This window comes from Zootoca vivipara, chromosome 9, assembly GCF_963506605.1.
Source record: "Zootoca vivipara chromosome 9, rZooViv1.1, whole genome shotgun sequence".
In the NCBI taxonomy this organism is placed as follows: Eukaryota; Metazoa; Chordata; class Lepidosauria; order Squamata; family Lacertidae; genus Zootoca; species Zootoca vivipara.
The window spans coordinates 72,484,777-72,501,409 of NC_083284.1; the positions used below are offsets into that span (position 1 = coordinate 72,484,777).

Sequence of the window (16,633 nt, forward strand, 5' to 3'; positions counted from 1 at the left end):
CTCTTAGTTATGGCTTTCGTATAATGACCAGTCAAAACGGGATGGAATTTGGGGGGGGGGGCTCCATATAAATTAAGAGGAAGGGCCAAAAGTTGCTCGTCATTGAGCAGTGGTCTATTGTAGCCTCTCTTATAGCAGGGTGGAATGGCTGGTGATGATGATGGCAGCTGAGGGAGAAGCCTGATGCAGCTGATCATCATCTAGCAGAGCAGATGGAGGAGACGCTTCGCAGCCCCATATTCTCCCTCACACCTCCGGAAGCCCCGTCAGTGGCAGAGAATGGTGCCGCCTCTAGTTTCTGTATACAGTACTGCCAAGTATACCAATACTTGTGTTTAAAAGTCTTCAGAAACATAGGAAAACAAAGAATTGCAGGGTGTACAGTGGGAATAAAAAATGAATTGTGCCCTGAAAAAACTCACTGAAAAAATACCCTTTATACCAGGCATCCCCAAACTTCGGCCCTCCAAATGTTTTGGACTACAATTCCCATCTTCCCCGACCACTGGTCCTGTTAGCTAGGCATCATGGGAGTTGTAGGCCAAAACATCTGGAGGGCCACAGTTTGGGGATGCCTGCTTTATACAGAGCTGCAAATTCAGGCATATTCTCTGCAAGCAACAAAATGGCTTAAGTCTGCCTTCTTGTCCTCTTGCCTAGTTTCCAATGAGATTCTTCTATTTAGCCAACAGATCAAATGTACGTCACTGACTGAGCTTATAGTTTCTCAGTGAGAGGAAAATGTCCAGTAACACTCCTACTTTGTCCCTGAGTTATTTCATTTGAAGCATTTGGCTCTTGAGCCAAAACAGGTTGTCATGGTGTTTCCCTTCTTCTTCTTTTTTGCCTGGTGTAAGATTTGGGGGGGGGGGGCAGGTGTGTCCCTTGGGGTAAGAGAAGCAGGACATGGTAGCAGTGGAGATAGCAGAGGCTGCTCAAAGCACATGTGAAATAGGCTGCTGCTCAACTTGTACCTCCTTACGAGTAACAGAAAAGCTCGAGCTCCCCTGGGGCAGCTGTTTTGCCGCTCTCACAACGTTTTGGTGCACCTGCTGCTACAGCCAGGGTCTGAAGAGCTATAAGGGACAGCTAAGTCGAGTCAAAGGAAATTATTTATTCTGCCTTTGACTTTCCGCCTCCCCTCCCTGCAAGATTCATAGATGCTAGTAAGAGTCTGCTTGAAAAGCAATGGTGTGCAATGGCTGTGTTTGCAAATGTGCCTGTTTGCTGTGCCTGTTCATGTGTGCAACTATGATTTCCAAATGCTGTGTATGTGGTTCATGTCAACTTAAGCTGACAGAGCATATATGGCAGAAAGAAGCATGAGTGCATGTGGCTCCCGACAAGTGTGTGGATGTGTGGGCATGTGGAGAAATAAGGGAGAAGGAGTGAGTGAAAAGGAAGCTGAAAGAGAGGGATGAAAAATCTCTGCCTCTGTCCATCCATTAGATCACAGGGCCCCATTTATACTGATTATTCTTGCCATTATGCCTTGTCAGACTAATATGAAGTTCAGCATATCAGACATGGAATTGAGAGACCAGAGCTCAGTGGGTGACCTGTCAACATCTCACAGAGATATTCTGAGGATAACATGGTCATGGGGACAGTCCCACAAAAAATAATATTATCATATTCTTTTCTAACATTCCAAACTGACAGCAAGTAGCAATGTAGAAAGGAGGCACCCATTTTTTGGCACAAGCCAGCCAAAGTTTCCTTCTGAATAAAAACATTTTGAGGCATTCTGCCATGGCCTTACAATCTGCTTTTTCAACATATAAAACAAACACTGGTGTTATCTTTAACTTGCACATTTTTTTTTAATGAACAATACCCATTTGGTCAACATGAATGTGTTTAAATATATTCATATTTAATATGAGAAGCCAAAACAGGCTTCATCACGATGGAGCAGGACAAAGAATATGTATGACGCTTTCAGGTTTTGTTGTTGATACAACTTGAACTTCCCATCATTTTGGGATGCTTCTATCAAAATGATGGTTTTTATTTATATATTTTCAAATCCTTTTTCACTTCCCCTTTCAGGGCTGCTATGAAAAAGTCAAGATGTGGTTTGATGATAATAAGCATATACTCGGGACAGTTGGGATGTGTATCCTCATAATGCAGGTAGGTGGCTCATAGGATGCTTCTTTGGGCCTCATTTTTGCTATGGTCCATGGAATAATGCAATAAATGTGACAACAGAGAAGCAGAAGTTACTATTGTTTAATTTTATTTTGGGGATTGTAATTTATTTTAGTGGGTATTGTATGATTTGGGCGTTGTTGTGTGTTTTGTGGTTTGTTTGTTTGTTTTGGTTATTTGGATTTTCTAATTTTGGAGTAGGTGTTTTGAATGTGGGATGTGGTGTTGGTTTGAGGACTTAAACTTGTGAGAAAAGGTGCATGGTTTTTGTTTTTTTTAAAGACGCAGAGGCTGGCAATCCTTCATAGTATAAAGCCTAGGTTAAAAGGGGCACGACTGCCCTTACTTAAAATGGCCGCCGTAGCCTTGCATGTGACACAATGCCCACTAAATTAAAAAGCAAAAACCCCTTGCCATGCCCCCAAGTGCATGTTAGGGAAAATGATTAACGACTGTCTAATGCTGCCAGGCGTTTATTAATGCAGCTGCCGAGAGAGGCTTTGGGCTTGGGCTTTGGAGGTGGAATGGCCGTTTTGGTGGTCGGCCTACTCATTTTTCCCTGTCCCAACCCATCCCCCACTGCTTTGGCTGACTCAGGGTCCTCCCTGCCCCCCATGGCTATGTGTCCCCCCCCTCCCTTTGTTGTGCCTCATCCCTGTGCCCCCTGTGAAAGGCCCTATTCTGTTTGTTTTCCCCTGCTTGGCAATGCTGCAGCCTATTGAAAAAGCTGGGCCTTGTTGCTGCAAAAGGACTGTTTTCAGTTGGTTGCTGTGGAATTTTATGATGTCATCTGGCGGCGCAGCTGCTGGAGTCTTCAGAGCTTCTGGTGGTGACGTCTAATTTGGGCGCCATTTTTTGTGTTTAATCATTATTTTAGGTGTGAAAGGTGTGGGTTTTTTGGGGGGGGAATTATGCCAGATCCCTCCCTGATGGGCATGGAACGTTGTGGCCAAATTTGTTACATTACGGTTCAGCAGTTACAGAGAAAGGCTGTTTCATCCGCGTGCGCAATGCCTGCATTTATATATATATATAGATCCTAGCTTTCTGCAATGTGCTCTCTTTGCCTTACAACAACCCTATGAGAAAGCCTAAATTCCAATATAGTGACTGACCTAAGGGAGCAGGGATTTGAACCCAGGACTCCCTGAGTAATAAAACATCGCTGAATCACACCCACCCTCTGACATCAGGATCAAGGCAATGCAATATTCACTTCGGTACAGCAGATAACATACAGCAGTACAGTATTCTTCTTCTGCCCTGCCCCTATGCTACTGCAGTCATGCCTAGTGAAGGAGTAAGAGAAATGCAGCATTCCTACAGCAGGGTCCTCTTTCACTGTAGTTCCACATTACACACCACATAGCAAAACATAAAGGGAAGAACTCAACAAAGATATATTGAAATTGGCTATTAAAACAGCAGAAAACTGGAGGGGAAAATCTTAACATCACATACATGCTATCTGTACTGATATTGATCAGGAGATAGCTAAATGCAAACACCAGCCCAATTATTTAATTTTATTTATTTATTTAATTTAATTTATAAATCATATATGGCAGCTGTGAAAAGGGCAAATTCCATTAGGAAAAGGATCATCAATATAGGTGCCTATAAAATAAATATATATAGGGCAACCACATTTGGATTACTTTGGTCACCACTTCTCAAAAATGATATAATAGAGCTGAAAGAACAACCAGAATGAGCAGGGTATTTTAAAGGCTTTTCACCACACTGCAAACATATTACGGTAGAGGGGTATAATCCATGTATACCTAGAATGTGTTTGTGAGGAGCAGGACTGTCCCTGCTGGCCAACCCCAGCCCCAAAATCTAACTCATCTACCAGTTGCATGTTAAACATTACTGGGGAAGCATCCTATGTGTTTTCCTTGTGGCTGGAAATCTTCCTTGCGCAAGATGTCCCGATTATGCAGAAGAACCCCGTGTGCTTACAGTCCTCTATTTCTAAAGCTGCACAGGAGGCACGTGAGGAACGGAGCTCTCTTCAGATGTGTGAAGTGGGGAAATATTCTGGGGGATTTTATCAAAAACACTTTGAGCCTTCTTTGAAGTGTTTCAGTTTGAGAAAATGGTCTGAAATTGCTTTCAGTTTGCTTTGAATTTCACTTGCCTCCGACAGTTTCTCCTCTGTACAGCCAACCCGTCCTGATAGTCTTACAATAGCCTTATGGGATTATTGTAAAGATTGCTGAGATATGTGTGGTGTGCTAGTCGAACCATTAAAAAGTGCCATTGAAATTCTAGTTCTTCAATCATTCTCTCTGTTCTCTTTCAGATACTTGGCATGGCTTTTTCCATGACTCTCTTCCAGCAGATTCACAGGACTGGTAAAAAATACGATGCCTAAGGAACACTACATTGTTAACTGCATCAGCACTTCTCTCTTGGCACTGCGGGTGCAGGAGGAAGAGAAAACAACTCTGACAAAGAAAATCAAGCTATATCTGCTTGGGACCTCCCTCCTACCATCCATCACATGTCTAAGCACAATGTATTACTGGACTTCCTTTTTGTTTCTGTTCATTTACCATTTTTGCCAAAGAAGAAAGGAAATTTACTGAGAGCAAATCAGCTTACTGCACTACTTTCTGCACTCTCGAACATTATTTAAGGAACAACCTTTACACTGCTCTCTGTATTAGACCATTGAGGATAACCCGACTGGTGTGTGTTTAACTTCTAGGGAAAAAAAATCGTTTCGATCTCATGGGTCACAAGCAGCTTTTGCCGAACATAATACTGGGAGACTTGAAAAAGCCATGCAAATGGAGATCCTGTGAATTTGAGCTGCTTGGGGTGTAGGGTTTTTTGTTTTTGAAGGGGAATATCTTATTATTATCTTACTGTGTATACTAGAATTTAGTACCCTGGTTTATACATTTTTACCGTTTCTCTCCTTTTTTTATGCTTTTTTCCCCAGAGTTCTACTGTGCAGTCTTTGATGGATGCCATTTTTAGTGTTTGCAATTTATAACCAGAAAGAAAGGTTGCAGCTGGAGCTAAATGACTCACAGTCATTGTGTTACTCTCAGCTCAGCCCTGATGTCATGATGGGGCCTGGGTCACTTTTTAAGATACATGCCTAAGATTTTTTAAAACGTACATCTAATGTGAGAATGAAGCAAAGCACGTTTGTGAGAGAGTGGCTGTGATCCCTTTCAGGCCAATACTTTTGATAATTCTGTTAGTATGCATTTAAAAATACCACACCAGGGGTTTCATCTGTGAGACAGAAAGGAAATATGACCTATGGTTCTCCATAACAAGAAACATCGGACCTTAAAAGAGCAACTCCCAAACTTTGTGTGAAGGTAACTGCTACTATACCACAATATGTAAAGATTCCTATGAGTTCCAGTTACCCAACCAGAGGAAGCCCACTATACTTCTGAATGATTCCGTGGTTTTGCTTTTCCTCCTTTCATTCAGACACCATATGGGCCACAGTTGCTGCAGGGCATGTGGCTGGATTATTTGCTCACTCACTCCCAGCCACAGAGACACAGCAGAATTACCTGCTGCTTAAGAGAGATGCTGAAGGTGCTTCTCTGAAGGGAGTGAATTCTAACATATTCAGGCTTTTGTGGTTTAAGAATGAACTTTTTCCAGAAAAATTGTGCTTCCGCTATCAGAGTTTGGGGAATTGTGTACATTTTTAATGCAGATTGTCAGCCCTCTCCATCCTTCTAAGCCCTGGAGTCCTGTGAGTTGACAGGTAAGCGCTGAGGTCCAGCCTAGGTTATTTTTTGACAAAACCTTCAGCAAGGCCTGAAAAATCTTCAGCATAAAAACCGAACCTATGCGTTGTTCCGAATCCTAATGCACCTTGTGAGTGTAGTAGTAAATTTGACAAGCTCATCATTACATTCCCAGGCAGAATTCAAAAAAGCAAACAGTGTTTTGGTCCATTTTACCCAATTTATATGTTTCCAGACAGTGAGCTGCATTGCATCGGTTCAACTGGTAAAATATATTGAGCTTTAACAGTCAGCTGATATGCAACCTTTTAATTGGAAATGTAGGCATCTTGCAAATCAGTATTAACCATTTGAACTGCTGTTGTGAAGTAGAAACTGATCAAAAGAAATGAAAGAAATATCTAAGCTCTACTTTACTATTTTTCTCATTCTCCAATTCCTTCAATGCAGAACTGTCATAAACGAACTTGAAATCCTCATGCCCATCACACAGATGACATCTTTGGCAAGTCCTGGAGAAGCTCCCCCCCTACACTCTCCTCCGCCCCCCCCCCCTTCTAAAAGAGTGGTGAATTGTGGAAAATTAAAATTTACATTACCCCTGCTATTTAAAAGCCCTCTTACGTTTTTCCTATTAATAACAGTTCCTCCCATAGTTCTGACACATTCACACAGGGGTTTTTGCTTCACATCTTACAACTTAGAAATGGACCTCCATGTTAAAAAATAATCTGTGGGATGGCCCTTTACAAAATGCCTGCCTTATCAAGCTAATCAAGTGATAAAGATTTTCCAGGACTGTGCCATTTAGGCTGCAGATGGGGAGGAGATGGCATGCTCAAATACTCCCCTCTTCTAAAAGAACCAAAACCAATCATTCATGCACATATAAAATAGAATATCAGAAATGAAGCCTTTGTCTTGGTACACAATTCCCTACCTGCGGCCCAGAGTCAGGGAAATTATTTGCCACTTAATTATATAAGTGGGTCCTAAAGTGATCTGCATGAGAATCACTAGTGCACAAATTTAAAGTCCCAAGCTGGGCTGTTCATTCTAATTCCATGAGTTTTGTAAAGCTTGAAATAAGGATGGCACCATCTTGCCCTTCAAGGATCATAATTGTTAGTTTTTCTGGGAAACAGTTTCATAATATTTGCAATTATTCCAAACTTTGAATGTCAACAAAAGAGATGAAGGGGATGAGAAGCAAGTAAAGTGTGTGGCAGATCCAAATAGAAATGACTGGAAGAGGATGAATTTGGTGTTTTGCTCAATATTTTTTACCAGGGTTAGCTTTTGTTCATTTCAAATGTGTCTGGATCTTTGCACACAAGACTGCTGCTCTGCCTTTCATTTTCAACGATTGTTCAGAATTGCATCTCACACTGCACACTTTTTTGTCAACATTCCTGCATGTCCTTAAACATACACTTCTGTCTGTTGCTGTTTCTTGCGATAATGCCCTCTCTTTGAGCTCAGTTTCACAAGGGGATTTCTGTTTATTTTGCTGCTCCATATAAAGAAGATGTGAATGGAAATGAAAGCGGAACCATTTTGGTCGACTTGCTTATAGTGTTGCTTCAGTTAGGTGTTGTCCGTTCAACTGTGCTTATTGGCCCCAAAGTAGCTGTGTAGCTTTCCCTTATTTCTGACATTTGCCAGAACTGACAACATTCTCTTATACTCACCCAGTCCAGAAGTGGATTGGACTAACCATCAGAGGGTACAGCTATAGGGTACAAGGACACTCACCATAAAAGCAATCACCACTCATATCAGGGGGTATGTATGGAGTATGGCATATGTATGGAGTATAGCATACTTGCTCCCTTTCTGGCTTGGTTACTGAAATCCAGGTTGGGGAACCTCCAGGCCAGTCTTGGCCCAACAATGCTATTTCCTCCAAAGCGCACACTCCTGTCAATCACCTGGCATCACTTGTGATGTCAACTGATGGGCAGGAGGGCAGGGTTCAAGTCTGGCAGGACATAATGGAGCAGGATGTAACCCTCCCTCATCAGCTGATGAGTGGGGGTTAAATTATGCTCCGTTTGGTTACAGGTACCTTCCAAAGGAAGGAAGAAATAAAGGCCTTCTGGTGAGCACCAACCATAGGGCTGGCAAAGTGCTAATTTCTGCTCTCCGTGTGGGGGGATATAACAGAATGAAGCCTACATTTAAAAGAACCTGCGGGGAATAGGTGTGCACAGCAAAACTGAGCAACATTAAAAACCCCATCCAGTGCTCCTTGTGCACAGCCAAGGAAAAGCTCTTAAGTGCAGGCTTTGAGAAACTTGTATGATCCACACATTCCAAAACACTGTCGGGTGCTTGGGAACACCATGCAAGGGATTTTGACAAGCAAGTGAGACAACCTGCCTGTCAATCATGAAATGTCATGTTAACATCATGTGATTGAAAGGTTGGCTTCCCCAATCTGTCGAATTTTCCTTGAGCAGCCAAGCCTGATAATGAGCTGACCCATGGAATCAAAAAGGTCCCCACTCTTGAAATTCTAAAAGTTTGGCACAGACTTACACAGTGAGTGCTTTTGGCACCTGTGCTGTCCACACTTGCTGCTCCCCCCCTCCTTTTTTGCTTTCTCATTTCTGCTGTCTCTGCCCCTGTATTGAGGCTCCTAACGTGTACAGTTGTGCTTTGTGTACAGCAGCCTCAGAATGGTAGGCATTTATAGTGCATTTACATACTGTAAGGACTTACTGGATCTCAGATAAAGGTGTAAGTGCTTGCAGTAATGCCCTGCTGATTATCTCCTACTAGCCATTTTGGGAAATATTTTTTCATTCGTACTTTTTAAGATCTGAGATATTCAGATGAGGTTGCAAGAAGATGGCTTAATTTTAAATTGGGGAAAATGGGACCATGTGTATTGAGAGTTATGGTATGTCTGATTTGTTACGAATGGACAGGTGCCCAAAGTTGTGTGTGTGTGTGTGTGTGTGTGTGTGTGTGTGTGAATGAATGAATGCTTTTAAAAATTGTTTCCATTATTAAATATTACGCCACATCTCTACCTCTTTCTCATTTTTACCATAGATTTTCCCTCATCCAGTTAAGTTTAACTACAGTATTCCCATTCTCTCCCAAATCACAAATTCTTATGTCAATTAAACAGGCATTAGAATAATAATAATAAAAACAAGAGGTGAAAAATCCAGCTTGTATCTCTGCAGCCCCAATGAGTACATCACTCCCCCATGCAATTTGCTGAGGCTTGACTTCACATATATATATCAGTATGTCACTTACCAGTGGCTCAATTACATGTTGCCATTGGCTGGGGGGGACGACTAAATTGGCACTTGTATACAGGACAAATGCTTCAAGTCTAAGACAAATGCTTCGTAGTGTAAGATTAAACCGATGTCATCTTACAACTCTCTTCCCGTATCCAAGATAGAACTAGATCTGCCAAGGAACATGAAGCTTCTGCTAAAAAGGGCAAGCCCCCCCCCTCTTTCTCATTCACAACATAAGTCATGGAGATGTAGAGCACAACTGTGCTTGCTGTTCCATCACACTCCATGTATGATACAAAGGTCTGAAGTGGGGAGTCTGCTCTCCACACCTCTGCCCTCCATGTGATTTAGATAGCTGCACAATGAGGGTCTCTGAGAAGGGGCCATGGAGGGAGGTACCACTCTTCCCTCCCGACATAATTCTAATCATTTTCCTTCTCCCATTTCGAACCACTGGCACTGCCTGTATGGGGTGGAATGTGCAATGTGATCACAGTGTGATATGTTTCATTACTAAACTGTACATGGCTCACTTGTTCTATGATGGAAGTAAGGGGATATAAATGTAAGAAAATAAGTAAAGAGATGTTGCTGGGGCAGAAGGGAGAACTTAGTTTTACTGGGTTGGGCAGAAAGTTCCATGTTCTTCATTCAAGCTAATTCTGTCTTCATGTGCTTTAAGTTCATCTTCATTTATCCCCTAATATGGCATTCATGCTCGTGAAGTTGTGAACACCTTTCTCTAGAATGTTAGAGGAATTAATTGACACAACTGTTATCCTTGAACCACCTCTTGCTACCGATACCTCTTCATCACAGAAAAGCAAGCAGCAATATGAATTGAAAATCCTTTCAAAGTTGCACAGTGGTATCTGTTGAATGTTAACCTCTGGTTATTGTTCCCCACCCCCAGGGTTTCCATTTTTTAAACAGACAAAAACGTTAACTATATGGCAGAAAAAGCCTAATTCACTGATAACCAACAGCAGTTCCACATGTTGTGCATTGGTACACTTAGGTTTCTTCCAGCAAATATGTAAACGTGTTAACAAGTATCTATACTTAAACACCTGTCTCTGTATATCTAAATTGTGAAGCACCTCTGTACCCTGTTCCTAATGGATAATCAGATTATCTGATTGCAATCCCTGGATTATGTCTTGGTCTCTGACAGTGCACTAGGACACCCTGCTAATTTTCACCGAGGTGGCTAAAGCTGTATCAGAGCTGTTCCATTTCAGGCAGCATATGGTTTACACCATATATAGAAATTAGGTGCCAGGGAAAGGGGTTCTAGACCAGCCGCCTCCCTGACATGCTAATGTTTTCCATGCAGGAAAAAACTGCACGGAGGAGCATTTGCCCAGGAATGCACAGTGGTATAGCCCAGATACTGCCTTACCTCCTCACTAACAAGAAGGCCTAGGATCAGGTAGCCGGCCATTTTGCCTTCTTTTAAACCTTATTTTTGTAGAGCGCTCACTTACATTTTATGAATGCGTAGCAAGCACATAGATATTTCCTGTAGTCTTTTAAGCATTATCCAGACCATGCTGCCGAGAATGAAACAAACCATGGATAGCCCTAGATAGCACTATGGTTCAAGGCTGGTGTTGGGCATTCTGGAGCCTTGGGCTCACCAGAGTCCCCTGTGCTCATGCCCCGGGGGAGGAACAAGATGACTCAGTTGGCATGTGGGAGGTGTATGTGAGTCCCCCATTGCAGGTAATGTATTTCTGGGACAAAAGGAAAACAGCTCCACTTAGCATGGGAGTGGATGGAACTGTACCCCACATAGGGCAGGGCAGATTGCTGCATAGACAACACAAAAGCAATACTGTTCATAAGTCAAGAAAACTACTTATTTTGAGGAAAATCATTGGATTATACTCTTAATGAATACTAATTGCCCTGTAACTGTTTGGCAAAAGGGATGCTGGCTGACTTTATTTTAAAACTACGTTTTTGGTGGGTGGGTGTGCATCTGGGGGGTGGGTATGCATTTCCTCAAAAAGAAAACAAATGTTGCTTTGATTATTTAATGACACACTTTTAGCATGTTTTAAATAAAATTTCATATTGAGCAAAAACATTTTAAGCATATACAACTGTTGATTTGCATTTATATTAAAGGTTGAAGCAAAGCTTCTTGTTTTGTTCATTTTTAATAACCATGTTCAGAGTTTTATATGCATTTTCTTTTGCCTTTTATACATATATAAATTTGTGACACTCCTCAGCTACTTACTGCAAAAGGTTTGTGGTTCTGGCTGTGGCCTATGTGTGGCTGCCGGCCTGCATCAGGAAGCGGTTATGTATCTGGCATAGGGACTTGACCTGTGGCTGGTCTAACCTGGGCCACACATACCAAAAAGGGCTGGGCACCACTATGTGGGCATTTTTGCCTTTCTGATACATGTATCATATTCTTATGGTGAAGGAACAGAGCTACTAAAAGCTACTGCTTTTAGAGGTCTGTGCATATGAATGTGTCTAATTCTACTGAGAATTCTCCTGAGTACAATTGGACACAATGACAAATATGGACAGCCTGGGAGGTTGGCATTTATTTATCTATTTCATAAAGTGTAGATGCCACTTGACTGCAGGAAAAACCCCAAAACGGTTTACAAGAAGATTTTTTTAAAAAAAAACATGAAAAAAGTTACAACCATAGTTTAAAAACCATACAGAAAGTTCAGACAATAGAATAGACTAAAACAAATCAGAACTCATACAAACTTCCTAAACACCTGAATAGGCTTGTCTAAATAGCAGTGTATTTAGCAGGCACTGAAAAGAATACAGGGAAGGTGCCTGCCTGACATCAATAGGCAGGGAGTTCCAAAGTATTGGTGCTGCCACGTAAAAAGATCTAGTCATTACAGATAGTGTGGGTATTATGCGGCACCTGTAAAAATGCCAGTTCTGGTTATTGAAGCAGTCGAATGGGCATCATGAAACCTATGAGAAGATGGGACTTTGGAGGGCCTCAAAAGCTATTGGAATCCCAGTATTCCAGCAGGGGCCCACATGAGAAGCAAACAAAAACAATTTTCAAAGTAGATTGTTTGAAAAACAAATATTTTCAAACTTTAAAATGCAAGACCATAAGGGCCCTTGCAACCTTTCAGAATATCTAAGTATTCAGTGTAAGAAGGAAGGAAGAGAGAGAGAGAGAGAGAGAGAGAGAGAGAGAGAGAAATTATACCCTGCTCAGCATGGCTGGGCAGCTTCCAGCACGTATAAATACATAATAAAACATCAAACATTTAAAAACTATTAAACATTAAAATGCTATTCTAGGCTGAATCAACAGAAGTCTAGTGTCCAGAGCAAGGGAAGTAATAGTTCCACTCTATTCTGCCTTGGTCAGACCACACCTGGAATACTGAGTCCAGTTTTGGGCGCCACAATTTAAAAAGGATGTTGACAAGCTGGATTGTGTGCAGCAGAGGAGAGTCTAGAAGCAAAGCCTGATGAGGAGTGGTTGAAGGAGTTGGGTATGTAATGTATGAAGATTTCATGTAACAGAAGGTGTTGAAATGTTGCACATTGTTGTTAATGATTTTTTTTGTAAACTACATCCAAAGTTGTTAAGTTTGTGATTTATCTCTCTGCATTCCCATGGTGTGGTATTGAACTTAGCTGAGATTCCTGCATTGCAAAGGGTTGGACTATATGCCCCTCAGCAGTTACTATTTAGTTGCCACCCATCTGATTTGAAAGGCAATGGAAAAGTGTGCCATTGGGGGTAAAGTAAAACTGTTGCGAGTTAGTGATTTGCTATGGGAATACCACTAAAGATGTGTGTGTGTGGGGTCCTCAGTATGCTTTCATTGGGGGGGGGTGGATCTGCATGGAAGCCATCTGTGCAATCTTGCCTTGCAAGGAAGCACAACTCCCCAGTTCTGACTGTGCAGAGAAGCTGCAGTTGCCCAGTGATAATCGAAAGATACTCTGCACATGCTTAGATGTACTGCTAAATGGGTGTAGTTGGAGGAGGTGGGGTAATGTACCTTCAATACCCTTCCCCTTTCTGCTTACACTCCTGGAGAGCTGAGGCTCAATATGTGCTTGAGGCAGAAAAGCCAAACCGATCAATCCATATAGAACAGTGATCGATTGGTTGCCCTTTCATTATATAGTACTGTACCCTCAAATCCGTTTGCGGTGCCTAATGGTCGCCTCTGCTCGGGAATGTAGGAAGGGAGCTTTTGACACTGTTCCCTAAGCTGCCTTTCAATGGAGCTGGCGGTCTCCTCTGCGCCCTCACCCAACGGGAGCCTGCGCGCTTCTGCTGCACTGCCTGCCAAAGAGGTCTTTTGAGGACAGAGCAGAACTGGAGTGTCAGGTGCTTTCACTTTCAACGGGGGGGGGGGCTCTATTGTTTTCTATTTTTATCTTCCCCTCTCAGCCCAAGATGCTGCAACAAGTGCAACGCAAGGTAATGTAGCCCCGCCGGCAGCAGCCCCACACTGCTCGGGTCGGAGCCGGGGACTCTGCAGCGCAGCTCCAGCAAAAGAGCCCAGCGGGGAAGCCGGGGAGTTGCCATAGAGACTCACAGCGCAAGCAAGACGTGAGATACCTTCTGCGGAGGAGCCGGAGTGAGAGGAGTTAATGGGCTGACCCACAAAATCTTCTCGGGAGAGGCTCGAGTGGCGAACGGACCGAGAGCGAGTTCCGAGCGGAGCCGCATCGAGGGCGCCTTCGAGACCCGGCGCGCCGCTAAGGCGACCAGTTCCGGGCAGGAGCGGCGGGCCATGTCGACCGCCGGCCCCCCTCGCGCTCCCCGTCGCCTCCGGATCCCGAGACGGGGCAGCTGATCCATGTCCGCCCAAGTTCCGCGGCGTCGGGTCTTCGCTTTTCCTCGGCGGAGCCAGAGGGCGCCGCGGCCGAGGGGCCTCCGGAGACGGCTGAAGCGCCTGTTGCTCGCCCCGGGCGGCGGCGGCGGCAGTTCGAGGCAGGCAAAGTCGGCCGGGCTGGAGAGGGAGCCCGGGGAGACTGGATGCGGAGCCGACGGGCGCCGGAGCCTTGGCGGGGCAGCCGAAAGGAACGAGCGGACGGACCGCCGGCGCCCTCTCGCTCCGCGGAGCGCGCCAGCCTTGCGGAGGGCTGAGGAAGCGAGCCAGCTGCCACCCCCGGACCCCTCGGCCGGCTCCTATGGGCACGAAACATTCTTCCCGCTGCCTGCTCCTCAGGAGGAAAATGGCGGAAAGCGCGGCGGAGAACACCGAGGTGAGAAAGCGGGCGGCGCCCCCCCCCCAGCCCCGTAGGCAAGCGCCCACCTGAGCGCGCCCAAGAGCCGGGCGTCGCCAGCGCCCTCGCCCGGCCTCGGGCTGGCGGAGATCCCTCGCCGGCGCCTCGGCTCCCCGGCCGGCGAAGAAAGGGCAGCGCCGCGGAGACGGGCCCTGCCGCCCCTCGTCTTCCCCGGCCCCTCGCCAAGGTGTCCGCCGGGGCTTCTCCCTGCCCGGGGGCGCGGGGCTGACTCCTTTCCGCGGCGTCTTGTGGTTGGGTTTGCTGCGGAGTGGTAGCAGAGGGTCTCCCGGCCGGCAGAACCACCTTCTCCGAGCCCGGCCGGGGCTCCCTCCTCTCCGGCTGCCGCAGATCGGCTCCTTCCCGGGCGGGACACCTCGAGCTGCTCTCAAGCGCCTCCGGCAGGGCGGCTGCCTAGAGCGTGGGGAGCAGCGAGGGCGGGATCCAGCCCGCAGTGCCCGGCGAAGCTGGTCCGGGCGCTGCAGAGGAAGGGAGCGAGCGGCGGGGGGCGCGATCGTTTCGGCTTGGTCGGCTCCACGTGGCGAAGCAGCTTCGCCGCGGAGTCGGAAACTATTTGGGGCGGGGAGGGCCTTTCTCCGGACTCGGGGCTGCGCGCAGGTGGGCGCCGGAGGAGCCCGCGTCCCTTTCCGTCGGCAGGTTGCGCGCCGCGCTCTCCTTCCCGAAGACTTTCGACTAGGAGCAGGAAGCGGCAGCGGACGCTGCATGGCCGTCCATTTGCAAAGGCTCTCGCAGGATGCTGACCTACATTGTCCGGGTCCTGGCGCTTAAGGAGGGAGGAGGATGTCCTGGAAATGTTTGGCTATTCCCCCCGCAACGCAATCTGCCTCCAATCTGAGCTCCACAACTCTTCGCCTACGCGCAAGAAAGGTTTCTAAATGCGCCTGAACGCAAGGCGGCTGGAATGATCTCAAAAGGAGAATGATTGAAGCAAAAAAATCGAAACGGGAGCCATGGCAGGTGCTGCATGGAAGCGCCTGCCTGCAAACACTTTGTGAGGGAGACGATTCTAAAAACAGCACCAGGCGGGCGGAGCATCTGCAAAGTGCCGGAGGAGCAGCGCGCCGCGTAGCGTGCAATTGGGGTTCGAATGAAGGTCACAGGCAGAGTTCCTGGCTGGTTTGATTTGTTTTACCTAAGATGAGATGCTTGAAGGTGGGGGAGCATATTAGCTGAGACCTTAAACTTTAATTATTTGAACAACGTTATGGTCTCGCCTCCTCCTCCTCACCCTGAGTTATGGCTCGGCTGTGAAGGCATCTAGAAATTTTTCAGCTTGGAAACGGAAAGCAATGAGTTTGCCCTCCTTAGGCTGCATGCATATAACCTGTGGTAGCCAGGTAGAACCTCCATGTTCAAAACAACATGCCCTAGAATACCAGGTGATGATTGTGATCTGTTTGGCTGCAAAGATTTTTGCTTAGAAATTAAATGTTTGCTAAAGGGAGAGTAACACATAGCTGCCAAGTTTTCCCTTTTCTCGCGAGGAAGCCTATTCAGCATAAGAGAAAATCCCTTAAAATAAGGGATAACTTGGCAGCTATGGTAACATTAAAACTAATTAAAAATGGGTAGCTATTATCTACTGAAGATAGAGATAACAAGATAACGGTAAGTTTATCTCTTACAACAGTTCTTACCTTACTAACTCTATGCTATCCAGGGGTCCCCAAACTAAGGCCCGGGGGCCGGATGCGGCCCAATCGCCTTCTAAACCCAGCCCACGGATGGTCCGGGAATCAGCATGTTTTTACATGAGTAGAATGTGTCCTTTTATTTAAAATGCATCTCTGGGTTATTTGTGGGGCCTGCCTGGTGTTTTTACATGAGTAGAATGTGTCTTTTTATTTAAAATGCATCTCTGGGTTATTTGTGGGGCATAGAAATTCGTTCATATTTTTTTTCAAAATACAGTCCGGCCCCCCACAAGGTCTGAGGGACAGTGGACCCGGCCCCCTGCTGAAAAAGTTTGCTGACCCCTGTAATAACCCACCCTCTTCTGTTGTGAAGTTAAGGTGTTCAAGGGTGCTTTTGCAAGTATCAAATCCCACCTTAACCATAAACTCACTGATGACTGATACCCTTTATTACTTCAGTCCAGTGCCATGCCATGCGGTCATTGGACTAAGGGACTAGCCTAGTCCCCTAAATGTTCCCCTGGTTGCTCCTTCCCAATCCCGGGAAGCTTCTGCCCTGCTTAGGGAGGGAAGT

General features: G+C 45.4%; 2 protein-coding genes across 11 annotated transcripts in view; both read left to right on the forward strand.

Annotated features, from left to right (window-relative positions):
* The window catches only part of TSPAN9 (tetraspanin 9), a 103,973-nt gene extending 92,733 nt beyond the window's left edge, over window positions 1-11,240 (forward strand). For all 3 annotated transcript variants that reach the window (XM_035113603.2, XM_060279033.1, XM_060279032.1), the window contains 2 exons: window positions 2,053-2,136; window positions 4,463-11,240. In XM_035113603.2, coding sequence (XP_034969494.2) covers window positions 2,053-2,136; window positions 4,463-4,534 — 156 coding nt within the window. In that variant the 3' untranslated portion in view covers window positions 4,535-11,240. The remainder of the gene's footprint in view (window positions 1-2,052; window positions 2,137-4,462) is intronic.
* Window positions 11,241-14,145: 2,905 nt separating this feature from the next.
* The window catches only part of PRMT8 (protein arginine methyltransferase 8), a 48,194-nt gene continuing 45,706 nt past the window's right edge, over window positions 14,146-16,633 (forward strand). For 6 of the 8 annotated variants that reach the window (XR_009558191.1, XM_060279029.1, XM_060279027.1 and 3 more), the window contains exon 1: window positions 14,595-15,804. Coding sequence is in view for 7 of the 8 variants with exons in the window: in XM_060279029.1 (XP_060135012.1) it covers window positions 15,715-15,804 (90 nt within the window). In the remaining variant the exon portion in view is untranslated. Of the gene's footprint in view, window positions 14,387-14,594; window positions 15,805-16,633 lie in introns of those variants that run through there. The other 2 variants (XM_060279026.1, XM_060279031.1) reach the window with 1 other exon arrangement.